Raw genomic sequence first — 25,504 nt, forward strand, 5'->3', positions numbered from 1 at the left:
CAAAGTCATGCTTGAGTCTGGCTTTTTTTCCGCCTTTACTGGTTCTACCATGCTTACCAAAGCTGCACATTCAGAAATAGATGACAAGTTGAATCAATTAAGGTGATGGACGATTCGCTACTAGTCGACATTACGCTCGAAACATCATTGTGGTGAGCAAAGTCGACAAATCATCTAAACCACTAGTCCGTTCAACCCCGAGTTTTTTATGTGTGTGTTTGTGTGTGTGTGGTTTTGTTTTATTAGTCCAGGTAAGGCAACTGAGAACAGATTCTCATTTGTAATGCTTACCTGGCTGCAGACAACAGAGTCAAACAAAGCAAATACAAATTAACACATACTACACATCCTGTACAATGCGGTATAGTTACATATTTATATACTATGTTCCATTACATCATAGCATGGCGGCACGGTGGATGACTGGTTAGCACATCTGCCTCACAGTTCTGAGGACTGTGTGGAGTTTGCATGTTCTCCCCGTACCTGTGTGGGTTTTCTCCGGGCACTCCGGTTTCCTCCCACATCCCAAAAACATGCATGTAGGTTGATTGGAAACTCTGAATTGCCCTTAGGTGTGAACGTGAGCGCAAATGCTTGTTTCTATGTGGCTTGTGATTGGCTGGCGACCAGTTCAGGGTGTACCCCGCCTCTCACCCGAAGATAGCTGGGATAGACTCCAGCGACCCTAGTGAGGATGAGCGGTAAAAGAAAATGGATGGATGGATGGACATCATAGCATATGATGAATAAAAGGTTCATAACAGGCTAAAGACAGGTGCAGTGATCATGTGCAGTATCCGTCACTAACTTTTTAAACGATGATATTGGGATGAATGAGGTGAGTTCTATTATTTGTTGTGAAGTTTTCCTGTCATTTTGTTCAGAAAAATGAAAAGATTGACCAAAAGTACTGCAGACTTTCGAAACAAAGAGGTTAATAAAACTGCTGGAATGGAGAGTGTGGGTGGTGGCATGCATGGTGAGCAGAGAGCGTTATGGTGGGTTCTTGCCAATGAGTGTTTTATAGATAAACACGGACCAGTGAATTTGTCTGCGTGAGTGAAGAGAGGGCCAATTAACCAGGTAGTATACTGTAGATCACAGTGGTGGGTGGGGGAGCACTGGCGACAAAGCGAAAGACAGCGTGGTATTTGGTGTCCAGCTTTTTGAAGGAGAGTTTTTGAAGCTGATATGTATATACTGTAGTATAGCTCCATAATCTAGTATTGAGAGTACAGTCATTAACAAAAAGCAATTTAGAAGAACATTTTAGTGAGGATTTATTTTGTGACAGAGAGCCGAATCTGCTTTTAACTTTTGAGAGAAGCGTAATGATGTGAGTTTCAAATGTAAGTGTACATTGAAGTCAGATTCCTAGGTATTTGTAGCAAGTGATGAACTGAACAGCAGACCCATTAAAAGTCAAAATATTGCTGGGGTTCTTGATTCATGTAAGGTTACTGTTGAAGATCATATGTTTAGTTTTTTCTTGAGTTCAGTGAAAACTGTAGACTGGTAAGACGATTTTGAATGTTAGTAAAACTCATCTGAAACAATTGTGTCGTCGGCATACAACCGGGCGAAATGTGAGTGTGAATGGTTGTTTGTTTATATGCGACCTGCGATAGGGCTGGGATAGGCTACAGCACCCCCGCGACCCTAGTGAGGATAAGCGGTATGGAAAATGGATGGATAGAAATTCCTTCGCCAGAGCCACAAAAACAGCAGCACAATATTCTGTTGTCTATGGCACCTACAATGTCCTTTACCACTTTTACCGTGGGATACGTACAGCTGTGTCCTGATGTAAAGCCCAACTGCAGAGGGCTAAAGGCATTAAGGGTCTCTAGATGTTATATCATCTTGCAGTTGATTATTTTTTCAAAGATTGTGTTGTGTGAGGATACAACAACAACATCCCAACTCTCGACACTTCTTTCCAGACCATGATCCAGTCCAGGAAGGCCGGCCTGTCCCAGACGTTGGCCACGCGGACCTCCCTCAAGGACAAAGAGCTTGTGAGTCTAGTTATCTAGTTGTGTCGTGATGTGGCATAACACATGAGTGCAACTGTAGATTTTTGATCGCTTGGATTATTGCCAAAGTGGCTGCAAATGAAGTTGAGTTCCTATTCTGGGTGCGTCTGGAACGTAACCCCACCCACACACACACATACACACACACACACACACACACACACACTAAACGGGCGTTCACCGTATTTCACTGGTGCTTGTTCGGTGTTTTCCAACAGAAGTGCCACGTGTACAAAAAGACGCTTCAGGCTCTCATCTACCCCATCTCCTGCACCACGCCGCACAACTTTGAGGTGTGGACCGCCACCAAGCCCACCTACTGTTACGAGTGCGAGGGGCTGCTGTGGGGCATCGCCCGGCAAGGCATGCGCTGCGCCGAGTGCGGCGTCAAAGTCCACGAGAAGTGTCAGGACCTGCTCAACGCCGACTGCCTGCAGCGTGAGTGGAAGAGCTTCTTCATCCAAAATCCAATTCAAGATTTCACATCAAAAGCTTCACCCTTTTTCCATCGTCTTCCTCAGGAGCGGCCGAGAAGAGCTCCAAAACGGGAGCGGAGGACCGGACGCAGCACATCATCATGGCCATGAAGGACAGAATGAAGATTCGCGAGAAGAACAAGCCAGAGATCTTTGAGGAGATCCGCCGGGTGTTCGACATGTCCAGGACGCTGCACGGACAGCACATGAAGAGTATCAAGCAGAACATCCTGGCCGGAACCTCCAAGTGGTCAGCCAAGATCAACATCAACGGTATGTTCTCGTTCATTGTCCTCCAGGACATTACTGCACTGTGGTCACTGCAATTCAAGGTCGACAAGGGTCACTGCACACAAGTGTCATTCTGATGTTTGTCACTGAGGCATATGGGTAATTTTCATATAATTTGATCAATAAAGACATGCCCCAAATTTCTTTTTGAGAATCAATACATTTTACTGATATGATGATATTTGAGGCGGCACGGTGTACGACTGGTTAGAGCGTCAGCCTCACAGTTCTGAGGACCGGTGTTCAATCCTGGCCCCGCCTGTGTGGAGTTTGCATGTTCTCCCCGCGCCTGCGTGGGTTTTCTCCGGGCACTCCGGTTTCCTCTCACATACCAAAAACATGCATCCCCGTCCATCTAGGAGAAAATGTAAGACTTTTAAGTGCGCCTTATGGTCGTGAAAATACGGTAAGTGTTTTCAGCATTCCTTTTTTTGTTGGTTCTTTTACAAAGGGCCCGTCTTTGTCATTCAAGCTGTCTTTACTATTAATGCCACTGGAGAGAGCCTCATTATTTCATTGCAATACACCAGAAGGCTCTGTGAGCTGACGTTCAAGGATGAGGCAATGAAATAAATGGTGTTATTTCTGAGCTATGTATGAATTTGTGAAAGTGTCTATTGCACGTCTTCACCATTATTGCGACTGTACAAAGACAAGTGTATGGGTTTAATGAGTAGTTAGGATAATTTATGCACTTGTATCCACAGAATTTGAAGGGCAACACAAGTAAATTGTACAACTCATGATTTTTTTGACGCTGTTGTCTTTACACTTTTTTTTTTTTGTCTTTAACAAGAGACACTTTTTTTTTTTTGTCTTTAACAAGAGACGCAAGAAGTGTATTTCAGTGGGCCACCACCACTTGCTCTGTCAATAAGGATTGCCTTTACTATGAATGCCTAAAATATTAAATCAATACCTTTTTGAAAATCAAACTTTAAGCGTGGCTGTTACGGCATGGGAGACATTTACCAATACAAAAGCAAGGTGGCAATACAAACATTGTTAAATTAGAATTTGTTTTCTTACAACTGTCTTTACCATTATTGATCAAATTACAGAATATGAAAATGACCCATATACACTACTCACAAAAGTTGTGGATATTAGGCTTTCAAGTGAAATTTTAGTATGAATCGAAAATGCATCATAACCTTTATAGGTGAAATTACTTTGACCATCACTAAACTTTTCAACTGTTCAATGTTTCAGTAATGTTGCTGTAACTTGCTGCTCTATAACAAACGGCAAAGTTCACAATCCATGAATGGATCAAAACATTTCCTGGTTCAATCAGAATTAGTATTTAAAATGTTCTCTTCATCATACTGTCAAGGAGACACCTAACAATTAATCAACAGGATCAAACAGGATGTTTTCAGAGGGAACTGGCCACTCATCGTAGAGACCGTCATCAGCAGGTTGCAACATAGAGCCTGGAAAAGTCAAGTTTCACTTACTGTGGAGTATAGTGAGCTCTAGTCACATTCTTACTGTATGTACTGTATATTCCAGCGACCCGGCGCTTTAAGAGGATATATTTTTGCGGCTCGAAAATGTAGTTATGTGTTGGCATGAGAAAGATGCTCGACATAGTAGCATCCATTTTTCCAGGTAGTAGAAGTACAGAGGTATTTGATTGACAGTTGACAGCTGAGCGGATTCAGCAGACACACCCCCAGCATCTGAGATCGGAGAGAACGGCTCGATTTTTCACAATTTTGAAGCCTAATTTCATATACTTGGCAACGTTAATTTGACTGCAGAAGCCACTGCATCTGTGTTAAACAAACATTTGTCACTGCAAGCATCACTGGAGGCCAATTTCACTGCATGTGACATCCACTGCAAGAGTTTCAAAAACAAGCTTAGCTGGAGTTGCACTCGCTGAGCTCCATGGCACAAGCGTGTCACAGCACAGGAGTGCAGTGCCGCTCGGCTCTCAACTGTGGAACACGTAAGAGGGAGCACATAGCTCCTATTCTGGGCTCCTTGGCAAAAGGGCCGTTGGAGAGTTTGTCACTGCAAACATCACTAACTTCACCTCACTGCTAACACACCACTGCCTCCCGCGCACCCAAGGTGCCAATGTTACCACAGCAACCTAACACGTGGCAGCGTGCTGTGGCAGCGGTTGTTGCCATGGCAGCCATCACACCTTGTCTCTGAGGTCCATCAAAGGCACAGACATCATTCAGACTCCGGCTTTTCTCTTTTTTTCTTTTTTTTAATGCTGAGCTCTTCATAGACGCTGGAGTGATGTTGAAATATAGTTGCATAAGTTGGACCCGGAAGTTATGCAATTTGAATAGTCATGTGCTTCCTCTGGTGCATGTGTGATAGTCGTAAGTGCACAGGGTCTACAGGCCAAGGACCGTACCGGTTCCAGTGACCCATACGTCACCATCCAAGTGGGCAAGACCAAGAAGAGGACAAAGACCATCTACGGGAACTTGAACCCGGTCTGGGAGGAGAAGTTCAGCTTGTAAGTTTCCCCTCTCACATTGATGTTTTAATTTTGACAATTTCTTAACTCGCCGTGGTCTTTTCCAGTGAGTGCCATAACTCGTCGGACCGCGTGAAATTGCGCGTGTGGGACGAGGACGACGACATCAAGTCGAGGGTGAAGCAGCGGCTCAAGAGGGAGTCGGACGACTTCCTGGGCCAAAGCATCATCGAGGTCCGCATGCTCAGCGGCGAGATGGACGTCTGGTATAACCTGGGTACGCAACACTACATCGGGGGAATCACTGTACATTTTTTGTAGTCAACACTAAGGTGATGTTTGTCGAGTTGACGTCGATTAATCAATGACTTCATCGATATTCTCATCAGTTGTCAAGTCGCTATGCGCGCTCACTCACTTTCCCTACCGTCCTCAATTGCACTGGCCAACCCCCCAACTCATTCATCCAATCACATTCAATCCCTTGCTCATCCAGTCACATTCATTCAGATACCTTCACAGTCGAAAATTGGAGAAGTCTAACTCCAAATCACACTGTAACAGAACTGTTGAGTCGCTACTCGCGACAGTATATAATAATAGTAGTATCTAATGCTAGAAAATTACAGGAGGAGGAAATGCTTTGCAATATGTATTGAAGCAAACCTGCAGTTGTCACGTTGACTGTTTCAAGAGTTTTATAAGATCTGATTGTCTGTGAGGTAGTGCAGTGGTCTGAGTGTGATTTGTAATTGGATGGGTGAGCGAAACACTAGTCGTTGGCAACATTAACCATTTTCACAATAAAGACGACGTTGATTGACCACCGGTCATCCTCATTTCATCGTCTAAGCAGACCCTACACTATGTTATCTTCTTGTCATTTCACTGTTCCAAAATGTCATTTGGTAGATTTTCCCATAGTTGACGTGAGGATTTAGGCAGTTCCTTAGCTAGTGTTAGCGGATGCCGTTTCAGATGGGCATTCATAACACTTTTGTTATATTTGAGGTAAGACTTGCATCCTGTGCTACCGGTCGCATTTTTAATAAAATATTTCCACACGCTGGATGCACCAATGCTATTTGCACACCAACATGAACACAACACCACCCCAAAAATCATAATCGCTGATTTAATGCGCTAAAAAAATTTAATAAATACAATGATTGTGCTTCATTGATTTAAAATTATTCAAAGTCTGCGCTTGTACCACCGACCCCTCGGCCGGACAAAAAGCCTTTTATACTTCACAATAGCGAATGACTGCAGTTACGTCATGTTCCCAAACTCCTCAAAGATCTTTGAGCCACGAGTGATGCAATAAAACGATGAGCTTACTAAGCTCTTTAATGGGTGGAAATGAATCCGTATGCAACTTCCCTTCATGGCTGACCACTTCCATTAGCACCGAAGCATTACAGCGATCCATTTTTAACAAAAAAAGCTCACTCAAATGGATCTCACCTAACTATTTTCACTGGTTATTGTCTAAAAAAAAAGGTCTTTGTCTTGAGGTGACATAATGCCGCACAGCTCCCGCCGAGTGAGGAAAGAGGCAAGAACACTTTTCAGACAGTTTGAGTGTTTAAGAGAGTTAATAGATTTGTTCTCAAGCTATTTTCAACACTTTCAATTGGTTAATAATGCGTAAACATAATAGACAATGCGGACAAGACAATGTACACGATCCCCGTTCCAGATGTACTTCCCTCACTGCAGGCTAGGGCGAGCACTAACTGCTTCAGCCATTAGCTTGAGATTGACTGCAAGTTGTGCGTTGTTTTTCTTATTCTTTTTTTTTTTGCACTTGCAGAAAAGCGAACCGACAAGTCAGCGGTGTCGGGCGCCGTTCGACTTCAGATCAGCGTGGAGATCGAAGGCGAGGAAAAGGTGGCACCATACCATATGCAGTACACGTGTCTTCATGAGGTAAGGTGTTGGGTACCCTTTTGGTTAGGGATTACATGGAAAATATACCTAAAGGACAGTTGTGGTCTGGTCCGGTAGAACATGTTCCACTTGGTGACGGATGTGGAGGGTGCCGGAATGGTCAAGTTCCCAGCGGCGCAGGGCGACGACGCCTGGAAGGTTTACTTTGACGAGGTGCAGCAGGAAGTAGTGGATGAGTTCGCCATGCGATACGGCGTCGAGTCTATCTACCAGGCCATGACGTAAGGCTGCCGTCAATCATTCACGTTACATTGAAAGGGTTGGACATTGCAGTAAATGAAGAATACAGTACCAGTTAAGGTCGTGGAAGGTGTTAAACTGAATTGCAAGAAAAATTGTCAGATTAAAAAAAAAGATAATAATCCAGAAAATATTAAATGATAATACATTTTACTTTTAGAGTAATAAAAACACACCCTGAAGGCACACTTAATTAATAGTTTTATACAAAATACTAATTTATGCAAATTTAGGTTTGTAACTGTTTTATGGGAATTACTATTTATTTAATTTTTCATATTACTTAAGGACAGTTTTATTTACTTAATTATATTTATTCATTTATTTAATATTATTAATTATTTAATTATTTTCCTTTTTATTATCATTTAAAAATAATTATTTTTGTTTTGAGTTGCGAGCAAAAAATAGAGTTACGTGCGCTAGATGGCAGCAGCGAACGTCACAACAAGTAGCGGTTTGGCAGATAGTAACCAATTCTTAAAAAAAGAGGCTAGATGCTTGCTTCAAGCTTTTTATTACCACTGTCAAACTTAACATAATAAAAATACATTGTGTATCTAACCAAACCACTTACGAAAGTCACTAGCTTAATAATATTACTCACGAGGGACTAACAAAACCAGCATTGATGGTGGGGTAATTGTAAATCTTTAAACAATATACAGTATATTTTAACATAAGATACTCATGCAAGCAGAGCAGACAAACATACTCACAGGTTTATATTCTTAATCCTCTGCGAAAAACAACTAATATTACTGCAGCTGACTGAAAAGTTGTGACTGTCTTTTTCATCTATATATTGTACATAAGTATATATTATGCTGGCGGCACGGTGGCCGACTGGTTAGAGCGTCAGCCTCACAGTTCTGAGGTACGGGGTTCAATCCCCGTCCCCGCCTGTGTGGAGTTTGCATGTTCTCCCCGTGCCTGCGTGGGTTTTCTCCGGGCACTCCGGTTTCCTCCCACATCCCAAAAACATGCATTAATTGGAGACTCTAAATTGCCCGTAGGCATGACTGTGAGTGGGAATGGTTGTTTGTTTCTATGTGTCCTGCGATTGGCTGGCAACCAGTTCAGGGTGTACCCCGCCCCCTGCCCGATGACAGCTGGGATAGGCTCCAGCACGCCCGCGACCCTAGTGAGGAGAAGCGGCTCAGAAAATGGATGGATGGATGGATATATTATGCTGCGCCCCGTTGGCCAGTATAATATATGCAACCTGTATAATGTATACAACTTGTAAGTCAAGCCGCCACTGTACGTCACAATGTAATGAATTGTTTCTTGTGTGTCTGGTCAGCCACTTCTCGTGCCTGTCGTCCAAGTACATGCTGCCGGGCGTGCCGGCCGTAATGAGCACCCTGCTGGCCAACATTAATGCCTTCTACGCGCATCCCACCGCCACTACCACCAAGGTCTCCACACCCACCAGGTTTGCTGCCTCCAACTTTGGGGTAAGTGACACTCACGTAAAATTTCCGTACCAGACCTGTAACAGACGCTCCGGCTTTAACACTATGACAGTGTCATTTGCTTTCGACTGATTAGGGCTGGTGTCAAAACCTTTACACTTTAACATTTTAAAACTAAAGATTTTCCATAAAAAGTCAGACTTTATTCTCGCGAGATTACAATTTTTTTTAAATCATACAACTTTACTGTCACAATATTGAGATTTTTTTTCTCACAAATAAATCCAATTTTGTCTACCGTTGCCCCCAAAATCTGACTTTATTCAGATTACAACTCCCCCCCAAAAAACATATATTATTCTCGTAAGCTTGTGATTTTATTATATGCCAAAAAAACACAATATTTCTCCAAAAAATAAACACGACAAAGAAATATCCCTATTCAGTAAGATTCAAACTTTTTCTCAAAGAAATCTGACTTTTTTTTTCGCATATATTTTTTCTAAATAAAAAATATACAAATTTATTCTCCTAAAACTGTGACTTTTCACACAAAAATAATTTTAGTTTCATAAATTTATGAATATTTTTAAAAAGAAGTAACAAAATGAACCCATTCTGTAAGAGTAGGATTTTCTTTCCCCAAAAAAACATGACTTTTGTCATAAGATTGTGATTTTCATTGATACATTCTCGTAAAACTGCAACTTTTTTCACAAATGAACTCTGACTTTTTTTCTCGTGAGATACACAAAAATATGATATTCTCATCAGATTATGACTTCTTATTGTTTTATTCTTTTTTATTTTCCTGGCATCTTTATTCTGGTAATATGGCTATTTTTGTCATGAAGAAAATACTACTTTTTTACTGGTAAAGTTGCTTTTCTTCATGGAAAAATAAAATTTTAGTTGGGTAAAACAATTACTTTTTCCACAAAAAATATGACTTTCTTCTGGTATGATTGCAATATATTTCATGAAAAATAATACAATTTTATTCTGGTAAGATTGTAATTTTTTTTAATGAGAAATTACAACTTTACTGTGGTAAAGTTGTTGTAATTATTTTTTTCAGGAAATTATAAAACTTTATTCTCATAAAATGTGGTTTGGTTCCGCCCCCAAAAAATATATCCTTAAACTGGTAAAATTGTTATTATTTTTTTCATGAAAAAAAAAAACACCTTTTATGCTGCTCATTTTTTCACAAGGAAATACAGCTTTAGTTAAGATTACGATTTTATTTTCATTAAATAATAATATTTAATAATTAATAATAATAATATAATAATAATAATAATTCTAGTAAGCGTGTGATTCTTTTTCACCATATGCACCAGAGCCTGAACAGAAGATCCGTCATTTCTTCACCTTTTACTCAAGAGCCCATAGAAGATTGGCATTATGCGCTGTGTATGAAAGTAGACTAGTGTAGAGGTTGCAGTTAAGGCAGAATGACAGAGTGGTCCCGCTGGGGACAGGGAGCCCTGCCGACCGTTTGTAGTCCAATTACCTGCCCACCCATGACCTAGTCGTCTGAAGTCTAACAAGTAAAAATTGTAAAATTGCACCATCCCGCTGAGATTATTAGCGAGCCGCTGCTCTGGAAACAAACCTTCAAAGTCCATCAGATGCTGGAGAATGGCAGCAGGACTGCTGGAGACCACCGCCAAGCAGTCCTGACGCTGACCTGGCGTTGACGCAGTCCCTTTTTCCCCATGTGGCCCTCAAGAAAAGGTGATGGCACTTTTTTAATGAGGGAGTGTACCAGTTCCACATGGATATTTGACCGTCCTGCTGATTTTACGTTCAGTTGGCCATTTCCAGGAGTCCTTCAAAGACAAACTACTCAGACGGATTTTATCAGATTTCTAATAACCCTGGATACCAGAAAGATGGATCTCACTAAATTGTGAATATTATGGGGTTTGAACTGAACTGGTTGCCAGCCATTTGCAGGGCACATATAAATAACTCACACTCACATTCACACCTGCGGGCAATTTAGAGTCTTCAATTAACCCTCTATGCATGTTTTTTGGAATGTGGGAGGAAACCCACAAAGGCATGAGCAGAACATGCAAATGCCCATGCCCAAAAAGATTTTGCACATTGGTTCAAAGCAGCCATTTTAGGGACAGTCTTCTGATTTCCAGGTGATCTTCAAAAACAAAGTTGTTCTGAAGTTGTTGTTTTTTTAAATCAGGCCCAAAGACATTTTCACTTAGAAACATTAAATTTGGTGGCCGTGTTTATTATTAGTAGACCTGTAAAAAAGTTTCAAAAAGCCATGCCCAAAAAGATACAGGATCTTTACATCTTTGCTTTGAAGCTATGTTTTAGGGTAAATTATCTCACCTGATATTACCATACACATTGAGCTTATGCTCGTTCATGTGTGCGTGTATGCCTCAAGTTGTGTGCCTCATGCAGGCATGCACACTCAAAGAGGAAGAATTTCAAGAGTTTGGCCGATTAGTTGGTCCGTAATGCCAGGTAACGTTGGCGTCACGATTGTTTTATCCTGACATGAAAAGAAAAGGGAAAACCTCTCCAGCTTGTCGCTAAGCAACCAGCCAGCCGTTTGCCAGCCAATCAAAAGTGAGATGTGATCGTTAAAGGCAATAATGAAAAACACTAAGAGTTCTATTTGTTTTCTTCCAAATAAAAGTGGGAGAATTTGTGCTTCTGGCTGACATTTTGGCTTTTTTTCTTTCCAACAGAGAGATCGTTTTGTCAAACTTCTGGATCAGCTGCACAATTCCCTGAGGATCGACCTCTCCATGTACAGAGTGAGTGTCCAAATAACAAGAATAATGTTGAACTCTGACAAAGGAAGTTTTTTGCTGGAATACAAATCAAACACGACATATAAATCTATAAATGCTTAATGCGTGTGTGTGTGTTTGTGTGTGCGTGTATATGTGCCCTCAGAACAACTTTCCCGGCAGCTGCAAGCCCCGCCTCCAGGACCTCAAATCCACAGTGGACCTCCTCACCAGCATCACCTTCTTCAGGATGAAGGTACAAACCTGATTGGAAGCCCTTAACACATGGCATTTTCTTGCATTGTTCTCGCTAACATGCTAACAAGCTAACAGGCTAAGTAGACTTCCTCAGTTTATTCATTTACTATACAGTGGGACCTTGACTTGCGAGTTAAATTTGTTCCGCGACGAAGCTCACAACTCAATTTACTCGTGTAGTGTTGACATTCATTCACATCACTCACCAGGTCAGGCCCCACCTTTTAAAGCCACACACAGGCACTCAAAGTCACAGATACGACAATGTAGAGCGTGACGATGGCAATCCCAAGTGGACAAAAAAAAAATACCTGCATCTCCCATGTACTCTGTGATTGTACTATCTGTTGGTGTTGTTGTTTGATAACAGAATACATTTTTAGCCGTTTAATCTATATGATAACTGCTAAAATAATGGGTTGTAAAGATTTTTGTATTCTGCATGTTTTGCATTGAAACAAGTTGCGTTGGAGATGTTCCCACAACAACTGCATTGATAGGAATGACGTGTTCTTAACCACGTGTTCCCGGTTCAGGTCCTAGAGCTGCCAAGCCCCCCCAGGGCATCGGCGGTGGTCCGTGACTGCGTCAAGGCCTGCCTCAACTCCACCTACGAGTACATCTTCAACAACTGCCTGGACCTCTTCAACCGCCAGTTCCAGACCACCCCCGCCGTCAGTAAACGCCTTACCCTTATATACTGTTCATTTTACTTGCTTGCGTAGTGTGTTCCGGGAAAAGAATATACTCATAATCACTGTCTATATCAAATTATGAGCTCCAAATCTTTTCAAAATGTATTACTAGCTTGACTTGTGTTCCTGTTGTTTAGTATGTTGGTAATTTCGAGATTCCCCCGTGACTCTTCAAAGACCAACAAGGGTATGTTTCTGTCTATGCAAATGTGGTGGAAACACAGACAGTCCTTAGGTCTGTTTCAAACGCCCCGAAGAACATTATCCCCCACTGTCCCATAAAATTACACATATCCATGACTTGGACTCTTTGATTGTTTCCAGATTCTCCCGTGACCCTTCAATGATCAAAAGGTGCATATTTTTCCAGGAACCTGTGCAAATGTGGGGGGAACAGACAGTTCTTGGGACTGTGTCTAACTCCCCTTTGAACACCCTGCCCCCCCCTGAAAATTTAAACATAAGCATGACTTGGACTCGTTGACTGTTTTGAGATTGCCCCATGACTCCCTAAAAGACCAACAGGGAACCTGTGCAAATGTGGTGGAAAAACAGAAGGTTCTTGGGACTGTTTCAAACTCCCCCGTGAACATCACTTAAGGAAAACTCATCAAATTTCAGGATGAAAGAATGACTTTTACGGTATTTTTGTTGCTGTTTTTACATAAAAACGGGTCAAATTTGATCCAACAGTACAGTATGTAAGGGTTAAAGTTGACCATCATCTGGTACTACGAGAGAACTCAAAGTCTATGCTTTGTTCTTTGTTGTCCTTCTTACAGCTTGAGCCAGAGAAGAACAAGAAGGAAAAAGTAGAGGGTGATGAGGAGGAGGAAGAGGAGAAAGAGGAGAGCCAGCCTCCCGAGGACCAAGGCCCGAGCATCCAGAATTTGGACTTCTGGCCCAAACTCATCACGCTCATCGTGTCAATCATTGAGGAGGATAATAATTCGTACACGCCCATCATCAACCAGTCAGTGTTCTTCTACTTTATAAATTATTGTTTAGAAAATTGAGCCCCTGTCGACAAGAGATATTTTTTCTCAAGAAAAGTCAGATTCTCTTTTTATTTTTAAAGGATTTAATAAATTTGTTTTACTTTATCAAGAAAAAAAAATCTTTTTTCCAAAAGGTATTTTTTGAGTGAAAAAAAAAGCTTTTTTTCAAGATTTTCTTTATTGTATTATGTTTGAGGGGAAAAAAATGTTTTTAATTGTATTTTACATTTTTTTTATTGTTCCCATAAGATTGCTTTTTAAAAAAATATGACTCGTTGAAAAATAGTTAACAGTTTTCGAGAATCTTTTTCTACTATTCTCTGAACATTTTTCTGAATATTTAACAAAATTAAAACTCTAAGATGATAGGCCAAAGGCATCGCTATCTTGAGTAGATCCCCCCCAAAAAGTGTCAAGAAGCCATGCCTGAAAAAACACCGGAAGTCTGTCATTTTGGTTCAAAAGCTGCCATTTTAGTACAATTTTGGCCATTTTCCAGCAGCCTTCAAAGACAAATCTATCTGAGAGATTTTTTTTAAATTCTGCCACTGAAGCCAGTTTTACTTGGCAACATGAAATGTAATTGCCATGTCTATCATGAGTGGACCCACAAAAAAGTCTCAAGAAGTCATGACACAACACAGGAAGTCTGTCATTTTGGCTCAAAGTAGGGCTGCACAATTACTCTATTTATAATCGTAATCACGTGTTTCACTGCCAGCATTAAATGAGCCTCATCGTCGGCAATTTTTTAAAATTTAATATGTGGGCATTTGCAGCAGTGTTCGCAAAATAGTCAACCAGCCACCAGGGGGGAAACGCATGGTTAAGGCTTCATTAAATTCATTGCCACTGACGGCTTTAGAAGGCAAATATCCATGTTAACTGGGAAGGATGCCAGTGAATGAGTTAAGCTCCGCTCCACTACGGTAACAACTTCAAAATAAAAGCTGAAAATGCCATTGGTGTCCAATGTAGTAATATATGAAGCTTATACTTTGAAGTTGGGCCTCTCAGCACGTTGGCAGAGAGCCGGCATGTGGTAAGACACTATATCGTTGTAGCGGCTGCCTTGACTTCAACTTTTCAACTGGGATGACCGCATCGAAAAAACGCTGGGAGTAAATAGAGAGGAAAATCACAACTGTCGAGTTCTTTGCAGTTTGTGACCATGCACGACTGACCAATGGTCAAGCAGAACAGTGGAGACGTACCCATCCATTTTCTTTACCGCTTATCCTCACTAGGGTCGCGGGCGCGCTGGAGCCTATCCCAGCTATCTTCGAACGAGAGGCGGGGTACACCCTTAACTGGTCGCCAGCCAATCACAGGGCACATATAAACAAACAACCATTCGCACTCACATTCACACCTACGGGCAATTTAGAGGTACATTTATTGGTCATTATTATTATTTATTAAATACATATTATATTTGTTTTTATATATATATTATATTATATACTATACATATACATTTATTTAAATATTTAAATATACCTTTTGCATTTTAAATATTCATTTTGCACTGAAAACTGTTACATATTGTTTGTTGAAAAGTAGTGCAATAAAAATATTTTTTACCTTACATGAAGAATAATCGTGGCAAGTAATCGTGATTACAGTATTGGTCAAAATAATCGCAATTATTATTTTGGCCATAATCATGCAGCCCTAGCTCAAAACCATTTAGGCTCATTTTGGCCATTTCCACTGGTCCTTTATAGACAAACTACCCCTAGAGATTTAGTCCAATTGCTACCAAATTTGAACTAAACATATGGTGAACGCTAAATTGTAAAACTGTGGAGGTTTTTTCATTATGTGTGGGTAAAACATAGTGTCAAACATGAATGACTCGCCATGAAACAAAAAACACATGTTCTCCCCCTTCAGGTTTCCTCAGGAACTGAATGTGGGGAAAGTCAGTGCTGAGGTGATGTGGACGCTGTTCGCTCAGGACGTCAAGTACGCTCTGCAGGGTATGATTTTGTGTGTGTGGGTTCCTGTGGGTGCGTGTTTGTCATTTTATTCCATCTATTGTAGTTCTTTTTTTAATTCACTAAGTTAGTTATTTTCTTTGATCATTTTTTATGTTCCTCCAGTTTTGGTTAAAGGAAATCGCTCCCACAGGAACATTGGTAAGCATTGGTTGCTAGCATTGTTAGCATATTAGCCGTCACGTGATCGTCTCTAGAACATATTCTTAGCCTTTACTAGAAAACAGTCGTCTAGACTGCGGTGCCCGTTTTTTGTTTTTTTTTCAGATTTGAAAAAGAAGTTAACAGTTTATTTTAAACCATAACAACAATCAGTTTACCAACTATTAGCATGTTAGCAATAGGTCAATTCTTATTTGATAGGATACCCGACCAAAAGGCAGGATGTAAAATACTTATCGAGATATCAAGCTTGTCGAGGTTGCTACCTTGCCGTGTGCTAGCATTCCAATTGTTAGCATAATAGCTTTTGAGCATCTCACCTTTGAAACAATACCCACTGCTTAAAGGGCATTATATGCTTTTTTAATGTATAATCAAACTGCCAACTCAGGTTGCTGCCTTGCCATATGTCCACATACCAAATGTACTGTAGGCATGTTAGTATTCCATCTCTGTCGACTTAATTTTTTGCTTTACATTAGCATTTTCCATGAGAGGTTCCTACATTGACATTGCCCCTACAAATGTGTCACAAATTTTTCAGGTTTTGTTGTATTATCCAGTGCTTAGCCTTTATTTTTATACTTGTATGGCAGTTAATAATGCAGGGTAGTGTTTGTGTTAAATTCGTGTTTGTGTGTTTGAGGCTGCGTTTGGAGCGTAGCAATCCATCATCGTAGCTTTTCCCTGAGTCACCGCTTTCTCCACCAAGTGTATCATCATCATCATCTTCTTCCTCCTTTTATCTTTGCTGTCATTGTTTTTTGTTTTTGTTTTTTTTATTTATTTAATTTTTTATTTTTTTGCCATCGCATCACCATGGCAGCAGCAGCTCCCAGCACCTTCCGGATCCGCAGAATAGACTTCCATGATGGTAAAACAACAGAATCTAGAATAAAGGATTATTCATTGTTGTAGTTAGATCAAAGGAAAGGAAAGGGGGGTTTCTGGCAAGTTTAGTCGAGGGGGGAGTGGGGATGATGCTTGTTAATTTAAGAAAGGGGGTTGGTGGTTGATTCAGGAAAGGGGTTGCTGATAAAGTTAGGAAAGTAGGGTTGCTAGTAAATTTAGAAAACAGGGGTTGCTTGTGAATTTAGGGAAGGAGATTGCTGGTAAACTGAGGAAATGGAGAGTTGCAGGTAGGTTTAGGAAAGGGGTTTTGCTGGTAAGTTAAGGAAAAGTTTGATCGCTTGTAAATTTAGGAAAGGGGTTGTTGCTAAATTTAGGAAAGGAGGGATTGTTGGTAAATTTAGCAAAGTGGGGGTTGCTGCTTAGTTTAGGAAGGGATGGTTGCTGCTAAATTAAGGAAAAGCAGCATTCATTCATCTTCCGTTCTGCTTATTCTCACTAGGGTCGCGGGCGTGCTGGAGCCTATCCCAGCTATCTTCGGGCGAGAGGCGGGGTACACCCTGAACTGGTCGCCATCCAATCGCAGGGCACATACAAACAAACAACCATTCGCACTCACATTCACACCTACGGGCAATTTAGAGTGTTCAATTAACCTACCCTGCATGTTTTTGGGATGTGGGAGGAAACCGTAGTGCCCCGAGAAAAGCCACGCAGGCACGGGGACAACATGCAAACTCCACACAGGCTGGCCCGGGATTTGAACCCCAGTCCTCAGAACTGCGAGGCAGATGTGCTAACCAGTCGTACACCGTACACCATGCCGCCGGAAAAGCAGCATTGCTAGCAAATTTAGGGAAGAGGGTATTACTGAACTCTAAAACGTGGTGATCGCTGCTAAGTGAAGGGAAGGTGATTGCTGGTAAAATTAGGGAAAAGGGTTGCTGGCAAGTTAAGGAAAGTGGTGTTGCTGGTAAATTTATGAAAGAGGGTATTCTGATCATTTTAGGAAAAAGGGGTTGCTGGCAAGTTAAAGAAAGTGGGGTTGCTGGTATATCTAAGAAAGAGGGTTTACTGGCATGTTTAAGAACGGTGAGTGGTGGTAAATGTAGGATATTAGATAAGTTTGATGTTAATTTGTGTTCCCCAGAGCACGATCATCATCGTCTGTGTAAGCCTTCCGACTACATGAATCTTCACTTCAAGGTCAAGTGGCTCTACAATGAGTACGTCTCGGATCTTCCGGCCTTCGCCGACAGCGTTCCCGAGTATCCTGCGTAAGACGCAGCCTTCCTCATGCGGATCCATCACATCCATGTTCAGAACATGTTGCGCATTACACGGGTTGTTGTTTTGCTGTTAATGTTGTTCTAGGTGGTTCCTGCAGTTCGTCCTGGCCTGGCTGGCTGAGAATGAAGACGTCTCCATGGAGTTTATGCACGGAGCACTGGAGAGGGACAAGAGGGAAGGAGTGAGTCAAAACACACACACACACACACTGTTCCTTTCCTACACATACTGTACCAGCAATCTCCCTTTACTGAACACTCTTTCCTAAATTTACCAGCAATCTCACATTCCTGATACTGACAAGCTTCCCTCTCCAAAACCTACCAGCAATCTCTCTTTCTGAAATCACAAATTTACCAGAAATTGCTTCTTTTCTAAATTTATTTGCCATCTCACTTTCCTAAACATACTAGGAATCTCCTAAAATTACCCACAACCCTCCTTTCCTAAACTTTCCAGCAACTCTAGTTCCCAAACTAACCAGCAATACATTGTTTCCTTAACTTACCAACAATATATTTTTCCTAAACTTGCACGCAACCTCCCCTTCCTGATTTTACAAGCAAATCTCAGTTCCCAAAGTAACCAGCAATACTTTTCCTTAACTTACCAAATATCTTTCTCAAACTTGCCAGCAACCTCCCTTTCCTAATTGTTCAGCAAAACCCATTCTTAAATTTCACAGAAACTCCCTATTCCCTTAATTTACTAGCTAACCCCTTTTCCTACATTTACCAACAATCGCTCTTTTCCTAAACCTACCAGCAACGCCCATTTCCTTAACCCTTCTTTTCTAAACTTGGCAGCAATCTCCTTTTTCAAAATATAGCAACAATTCTGATCCAATCTCCATTCCTAACTGACCAGCCAACCCCTTTTCTAAACCCTTCTTTCTTCAATTTACCAGCAATTCCCCAATCCCCAAATTTATCAATTATCTCCCATTTTCCTAACCTTATGAGCAAAGAGAAAACATGACCCCTTTCACACTGTCCATCAAAGTTGACTTTTTCGCAAGTCTGTGAAAAAAACCTTCCCGTTATTTATTTTCCCACGTCCACAGTTCCAGTCGACATCGGAGCATGCGTTGTTCTCCTGCTCGGTGGTGGACATTTTCACACAGCTCAACCAAAGCTTCGGGATCATCCGCAAGCTGGACTGCCCCGACCCCACTGTGCTGGCTCACTACAACAGACGATTCGCCAAGGTGACGTCATTAGCCGTGACACCGCACTACCTATGCTCAAACTCTATTGCCAGAACAACCAAGTCACGAACTGAACACAACCATTAGCTTCTAGCTCTGCGGGTCTCTCTCTCCTCGTTCCCACACTTGAGCCGAGCGATGTGTTCAAAAACACTTGGAAATAGCAGTGCTCAGCGTAACATAACATGACATGCTCGCCACAACCCCTCAACAGTAACACACAACTAAAACACACATAACCAAGTTCGTTACAGTACTGTAGTGTCTTCAATGACCACAGGAGACCCTAGTTCGTTTATCTTAGGGTTAATTGTGAAACAGCAAAACGCAGCTACTGTGGGGAGTAGCCAACACCAGAAATGACAGAAATACTTGAGTAGGTTGATAGATCCAAATTTGCAATAGTGGTTGACAGTTCAAAGGATTATCATAATTGTAGATGTTAGATCAAAGGATTAATATCATCGTCGGCCGCTGTATCTGAAATTATCGCAGTGGTTGCCGATGTCGATTATTGTCATCGTAGTTGCAGGCTCAAATGAATATTATCATAGTTTATAGTAGTTGTCTGATTAAAGGATTGTTATCATTCTTTGATTTTAATTAAAGTACTTTGATGGTCTCAAATCTCCCATGATGCGTTCTTGCGTGACCTTAGCCAAAAGTGATTTTTGCCTGTTTGCTTGTTATTGTTTGTTCAGACCATCAGCAAAGTCCTGCTGCAGTATTGCGCCCTGCTGGCCAAATCCTTTCCATCCTACTGCGACAAAGAGAAGATTGTCAGTACACAAATATCACCGACATCATTATAAGTCAACAAGGACTAGCGTGCTTCATGCTGTGTTGTTTTTCTGTTGTTGCTGTTGTTGTGTAGCCGTGCGTGCTGATGAACAATATCCAGCAGATGAGAGTCCTTCTGGAGAGGATGTTTGAGTCCATGGGAGCAAAACAGGTCAGTCAGCTACAACGCGGGTGTCCATTGTGGACTCTTCACTTTTTTCCTTTTCACTACTAGTGCCACTTTTGGCCTACTAGTATGCACTTCAACCTTACTGTGGTACACAAGTAACACTACTAGGCGTAACTAATGGTGTGTCACACACTAGTAACCTACTTTTACTACCTCCTGGGGCCTCATGTACAAAGACTTGCGTGGATTTCCTACTGAAACATGGCGTACGCTCAAATCCAGAAAACGTCGTATGCACAAACATATCCGTATGAATCTGTGCGTACGCATGAATCCGAGCACATTTCCTTCGTACATCCCAATCAACGTAGAATTGAGCGCACGTGTTGGAGTAGCTGACCCCTCCCTGTCCACGCCCACATTTAAATATGCAAATCATATTTAAATGAACCCTGCACCTGAGATGCCGATCTCTGCATGATCAGAAAAAAAGGAAAATGAGCAAGATAATTTTTCTGAATGTGAAGTTGATCAATGAAGTGGAGGTGCGCAAGAAAATCCTCTTTGGCACACTGTCCTACGGCGTTAACAACACGCGAAAGAGGAGCGAAAGGGACAGCGTGTGTGCGGCTGTCAATGCTGTGGGGTCGGAACAGCGCACACACGCTGAACTAAAACAGTAGTGGTCAGACATTAAGGTGGATGTGAAGCGAAGGACAGCTGCCCACCGCAAAAGTGTGGCCAAAACAGGCGGAGGAACGGGCGCGGACGGCCTCACCCCGTTCGAGTAGAGAGTCGCTGCATCATGGGTGACGCTGCTCTCTCAGGGGTGGTGGGAGCACATGTGGCTGACTATGATCACCCCACAAGGTTAATACCATGTATTTTTAGAACTCACAACAAATGTGTTTATTCAGTAACCTACACTTAGCCATGTGAGATAAAGGTTCATGCGTAAATGTTGTATGTGTGGTATTTGTAATATCCCCAGCGTCGCAATTACAATTGCAATTACAATTGCAATTACACTCCAACAACCGGCTGCTGCTGCCGCCCGACTGGCCGTGTCCTCACCCGTGCATGTGTTGGAGTCACGAGGCGATTGTGAGGGCAATAGGCCGCATAAATGATCAGCTTGATCAATTAATAGGTGTCAAATATCAGTGATTCATTAAATACACTGGTTAACAAGTGAATTCGGAGTCCTTGCATCTTTTACATTGTTGAAATCAAATGCTGTCGGGCATTAATTATTTATCAGTGCTAGTTGTTCGTGTGTCGCTGATGTGCAGATTTATTATAAGTTTCCCAGCATCACCTCTAAGTGTTGCCAAAGCACCAACCGCTGCAGAAACGTGCGTACGCCAGCCATGAAGTTGGCGTGAGGCACCGCACATTTCCACGGTCATGTCACTCTTGATACATCTGACCTTTGCCGTGAAAAAGAACGAACGCCACGTTTTTGTGCGTACACACCTTTTGTACATGAGGCCCCTGGTCCCTCCTACTAAATTTACCACGAGTAGTTAAAGACACCAGTAGTCCAATAGGTTACAACAACTTTGGCCTACTAGTAGGACAATAACATGATACTAGCTAGGCAAAACTGCGGACAAGTTGACAACTGTGTGCTACTTGTAGTTAACATTTACCACTTATAACTAACAGCTGAAAGGCTGTACTAGTTGGCCAAAAATGGCACTTACGTTACTAGTAAGACACAGTTATTCTACTAGTATATTGAATTATCTTACTAGTGACGATAAAACGCATACAAGTTGAAGGAAGACCTTAAGGTGGATATCAAAGATGTGGAATAAACGCTGAAAGGATGACAGCCAGAATGTGCAGTATGATCAAGGATGTCCACTTTTGATGCTTTTCAATCTGGTTCAAAGACGTTTTTGTTTTTGGCAGTTTACCGTTGAAGAGGAGAGGGTATGTAGCCTCTCAGACCCCCCAAGCCCAGCCTTATTTTCCCTCTCTTGAGCCTAATCATATTTATTCATGATAAATGCAGTAAATGTTATTGTTATGGTTATTGTCAAACCAGATGTGCATACCTTGGTGATGAAACATTTTTCCCCAGGCTTTAGCCAGCCAATATCCCCACTTTCCTAAATTTACTTGCAACTACACTTTCCTTGGTTTACAAGTGAACCTGGTCTCTTAAATTTACTGTATCTCCCGTGTCCTAGTTATAGCAGTCCCATCCATCCATCCATCCATTTTCTGAGCCGCTTCTCCTCACTAGGGTCGCGGGCGTGCTGGAGCCTATCCCAGCTGTCATCGGGCAGGAGGCGGGGTACACCCTGAACTGCCAGCCAATCGCAGGGCACATACAAACAAACAACCATTCGCACTCACAGTCATGCCTACGGGCAATTTTTTAGAGTCTCCAATTAACGCATGTTTTTGGGATGTGGGAGGAAACCGGAGTGCCCGGAGAAAACCCACGCAGGCACGGGGAGAACATGCAAACTCCACACAGGCGGGGCCGGGGATTGAACCCGGGTTCTCAGAACTGTGAGGCTGACGCTCTAACCAGTCGTCCACCGTGCCGCCTATAGCAGTCCCACTTATCTAAATTTACAACAATCACCTTTTTCCTAATTTACCAACAATCTTACTTTCCTAAATTTACCAGCATTTATGCATTCCTTAAATGATCAGAAATCCCCACATTCCTAAATTCACAATAATACCCTTTTCATTAATTTACCAGCAATTCCACTTCCCTTAATTCATCACCACCCCCCCCCCTTTCCTAAACGTATTAGCAATTTCCCTTTCCTTAACTCACCAGTAACTCCCCTTTCGTAATCTTACCCAAATTTACCAACAATCACTTCTGTCTTTCATCTGATTCATTTGATGTTGAATATTGTTGCTTCTTTGTAAGTTGGATAGTGAAGAAGAGGAGTTTGATGAAGAGGTGGGTGTATCTGTCGCATGATGACACGATCACATGACCTTGGTAGATTGCTTCAAAGTTCAAAGTTTTTTTTGTTTTTTTTTATTTGCTCACCTCGCCCCGTGCAGGCCAACAATGACAATGAAGGCTGTGATGATGATGATGACGTGGTGGGTATTATATGCTAGTTAGCTATCGATATATTTATTGTTTCTTGTTTATAAATTATATCTTCATTTGTGACTCAGTCGGGCTGTTCGGATTCAGAAGGCTCAGAGGTAAGCGGCGGCCATCTTTTAGCATTAGCATGCTTAGCATTTACCCCTGGCAATGACAAGGTCGAAACGAAATTCAATTCCTGTTTTTCACTTCCTGTCCTATCTCTGTTCACGTACATGCTCAGATGGACAACAAAGACAAGGAGGACAAGGTCCCACTTTGTGTGTGTGTGTGTGTGTGTGTGTTTCTCTTGTGAACACTGAGGTTACGTGTGTGTGTGTGTGTTGAAGTAGTGTCAGAGTAAGTTAGTGTGTGTATGGTGGGGGGGTGGATGGGTTCTCGTGTAAACATTGAGGTTAATGTTTTTTTCTATTTTTCTTTTTTGTTGTTGTTACGTTGTCATCCAAAAGATTGAAGAGGAAAAGGTGACCCACCACAACAAACATTTGACAATACTGTTAGATTTTACATTTTAATATATATATATTTTTTAAATAATTGATATTCTTTTTAACTGTCATACAAATAATATACATTCTTGTCATTCATCTTTTTTTCTTGTTTTTGTACAGTTGAAATTTGACAAGGAAAAGGTCTGTGTCTTTGTGTACACGTGTTATTGTTTGAGTGTGTGTTTTAAATGTTGAACATTCATCCTGACATTACATAACACATTTTTGTTGTGTGGTTCTATTTTTTTTATTTTCACATTTGGACAGTTGGAATCTGAGGAAAAGGTGTGTGTATGTGTGCGTGCGTGTGTTTGCATATCTAGTCTATATGTGTGTATATCTATATTTGTGTATGTGTATATTTATACGTGTGTCTCTGTTGACCTGTACGTGTGTGTGAATTTGTTTGTGTTTATAATGGTGTATATGTAGTTTCTTTGTGTATCTATGTTGTGTGTGTTTTTCTCTGATTTATGTATGTGTGCATTTATAATTCTTTGTGTATCTATTTGTATGTTTGTTTCTGAATGCTATCAATGTGTGTGTTTGTGTGAGTGTAAGAGTGTGTGTTTGATGTTATATTCATACACATAAATAATACTCTACATAAATAGCAAACTACATTAACCACATACTGATGAGTGATCAAAGTAGTGTAATTCACATCAGTGTGAGGATTGTGTGTGTGTGTGTGTGTTGTGTTTCAGGCTGAGAAGAAAGATAAAGAGAAGCAGGTTGGTTGGTTTCTTCTCTACATTAGCTCTTTTCCTTTAGCCTCCTCTTCTTCAAAGCAGATTGAAAAGCCTCAGGAAAGTAGCAAAACGGGTGGTAGACCAGATGTATCATACCTGACATCCTTTATCATACAACTAAAAAGTTCCAATGCTTAGAGCGCTGTCGACCCCACCTCGAAGGTCCCTGGTCCCTTCCGAGTACTTCCTCGAAGGGTCCTTTTTTGGCCCCAATTACCCCGGAACTCAATTTAGTGTGTGTGTTGTAGTTGGACACAGAGGCTGCCGACATCCTCAACGAGCTACAAATGAAACTCAGTGGCATGCTCGACAACTTCAGTGCCGTCTTTGCCAAAAGGTACGCACGCGCGCATACACACACGCGCACTGTTAAATGCACACTATTTAAACACGTACACTCGTTCATACATGCCAATTAAGTTATTATAGTGGTTCGCAACGTTCAAGGTGAAATGTAGCACACACACGTGACAAACTAGTTAACACAGTTTAAAATTTACACACACATACACATTTAGTAGCACACTAAACACACGGGTGTACACACACACGCAACCATTGTAACAAACGAACAATTTCACCCACAGTCAATTTATTTTTCATCAATCATGTTGACTGACAGATTGCGTTTTTCTTCTTCTGCTTGCCCTTCATTCAGCTTTCAGATGCGCATCAATGCCTGCATGCATCAGATGTCCGCGCTTCTGTACCAGATGAGGGGCCCCCCCAACCCCAACACGGCCGAGGGGGATGCCGACGCCATGTTGAGACCGCTCATGGAATTCCTGGACGCCAAGTACATATGCACTTTACGTATTTTATCATCCTTTTTACTTACATCATCATCAACTTGGTCTCATTATTTCCCGTGTGCGTGCGTGTAGTCTGAGCGTGTTTGCAGACGTATGTGAGAAGGCAGTCCTGAAGAAGATCCTGAAGGACTTGTGGAAGGCGGTCCTTTGTGGTCTGGAGAAGAACATCGTGCTGCCAAACTCTAACGACAGCCTGGTAACAAAATAATAACCAACTTCTAACCCATTGAAAGCCTAACCGTAGTTTGATACCTTACTTTGAAACCCATACTCAGAGGCCCAATTGAAAATTCTTGCCGTTGTTTGAAATTACAACCCCAGCCTGGTTATTTGAAACCATAACTACTTTGAA

At 41.6% G+C, this 25,504-nt stretch overlaps 1 protein-coding gene across 15 annotated transcripts in view; it reads left to right on the forward strand.

Annotated features, from left to right (window-relative positions):
• LOC133474841 (protein unc-13 homolog B-like) overlaps positions 1-25,504 on the forward strand; it is a 99,339-nt gene that overhangs the window by 61,327 nt on the left and 12,508 nt on the right. For 6 of the 15 annotated variants that reach the window (XM_061766904.1, XM_061766920.1, XM_061766906.1 and 3 more), the window contains 32 exons: positions 1,947-2,021; positions 2,258-2,477; positions 2,561-2,788; positions 5,150-5,291; positions 5,360-5,529; positions 7,069-7,184; positions 7,263-7,426; positions 8,752-8,905; positions 11,590-11,658; positions 11,801-11,890; positions 12,429-12,566; positions 13,370-13,560; positions 15,482-15,567; positions 15,691-15,726; positions 16,574-16,621; positions 17,747-17,873; positions 17,971-18,067; positions 18,950-19,093; positions 19,795-19,872; positions 19,968-20,045; positions 21,921-21,941; positions 22,906-22,938; positions 23,046-23,087; positions 23,166-23,195; positions 23,321-23,347; positions 23,547-23,561; positions 23,709-23,729; positions 23,856-23,873; positions 24,296-24,322; positions 24,589-24,677; positions 24,999-25,136; positions 25,225-25,348. In XM_061766904.1, coding sequence (XP_061622888.1) covers positions 1,947-2,021; positions 2,258-2,477; positions 2,561-2,788; positions 5,150-5,291; positions 5,360-5,529; positions 7,069-7,184; positions 7,263-7,426; positions 8,752-8,905; positions 11,590-11,658; positions 11,801-11,890; positions 12,429-12,566; positions 13,370-13,560; positions 15,482-15,567; positions 15,691-15,726; positions 16,574-16,621; positions 17,747-17,873; positions 17,971-18,067; positions 18,950-19,093; positions 19,795-19,872; positions 19,968-20,045; positions 21,921-21,941; positions 22,906-22,938; positions 23,046-23,087; positions 23,166-23,195; positions 23,321-23,347; positions 23,547-23,561; positions 23,709-23,729; positions 23,856-23,873; positions 24,296-24,322; positions 24,589-24,677; positions 24,999-25,136; positions 25,225-25,348 — 3,036 coding nt within the window. Of the gene's footprint in view, positions 1-1,946; positions 2,022-2,257; positions 2,478-2,560; positions 2,789-5,149; positions 5,292-5,359; positions 5,530-7,068; positions 7,185-7,262; positions 7,427-8,751; positions 8,906-11,589; positions 11,659-11,800; positions 11,891-12,428; positions 12,567-13,369; positions 13,561-15,481; positions 15,568-15,690; positions 15,727-16,573; positions 16,622-17,746; positions 17,876-17,970; positions 18,068-18,949; positions 19,094-19,794; positions 19,873-19,967; positions 20,046-21,920; positions 21,942-22,905; positions 22,939-23,045; positions 23,088-23,165; positions 23,196-23,320; positions 23,348-23,546; positions 23,562-23,708; positions 23,730-23,855; positions 23,874-24,295; positions 24,323-24,588; positions 24,678-24,998; positions 25,137-25,224; positions 25,349-25,504 lie in introns of those variants that run through there. The other 9 variants (XM_061766905.1, XM_061766908.1, XM_061766907.1 and 6 more) reach the window with 9 other exon arrangements.

This window comes from Phyllopteryx taeniolatus, chromosome 3 (assembly GCF_024500385.1).
Source record: "Phyllopteryx taeniolatus isolate TA_2022b chromosome 3, UOR_Ptae_1.2, whole genome shotgun sequence".
Lineage (NCBI taxonomy): Eukaryota > Metazoa > Chordata > Actinopteri > Syngnathiformes > Syngnathidae > Phyllopteryx > Phyllopteryx taeniolatus.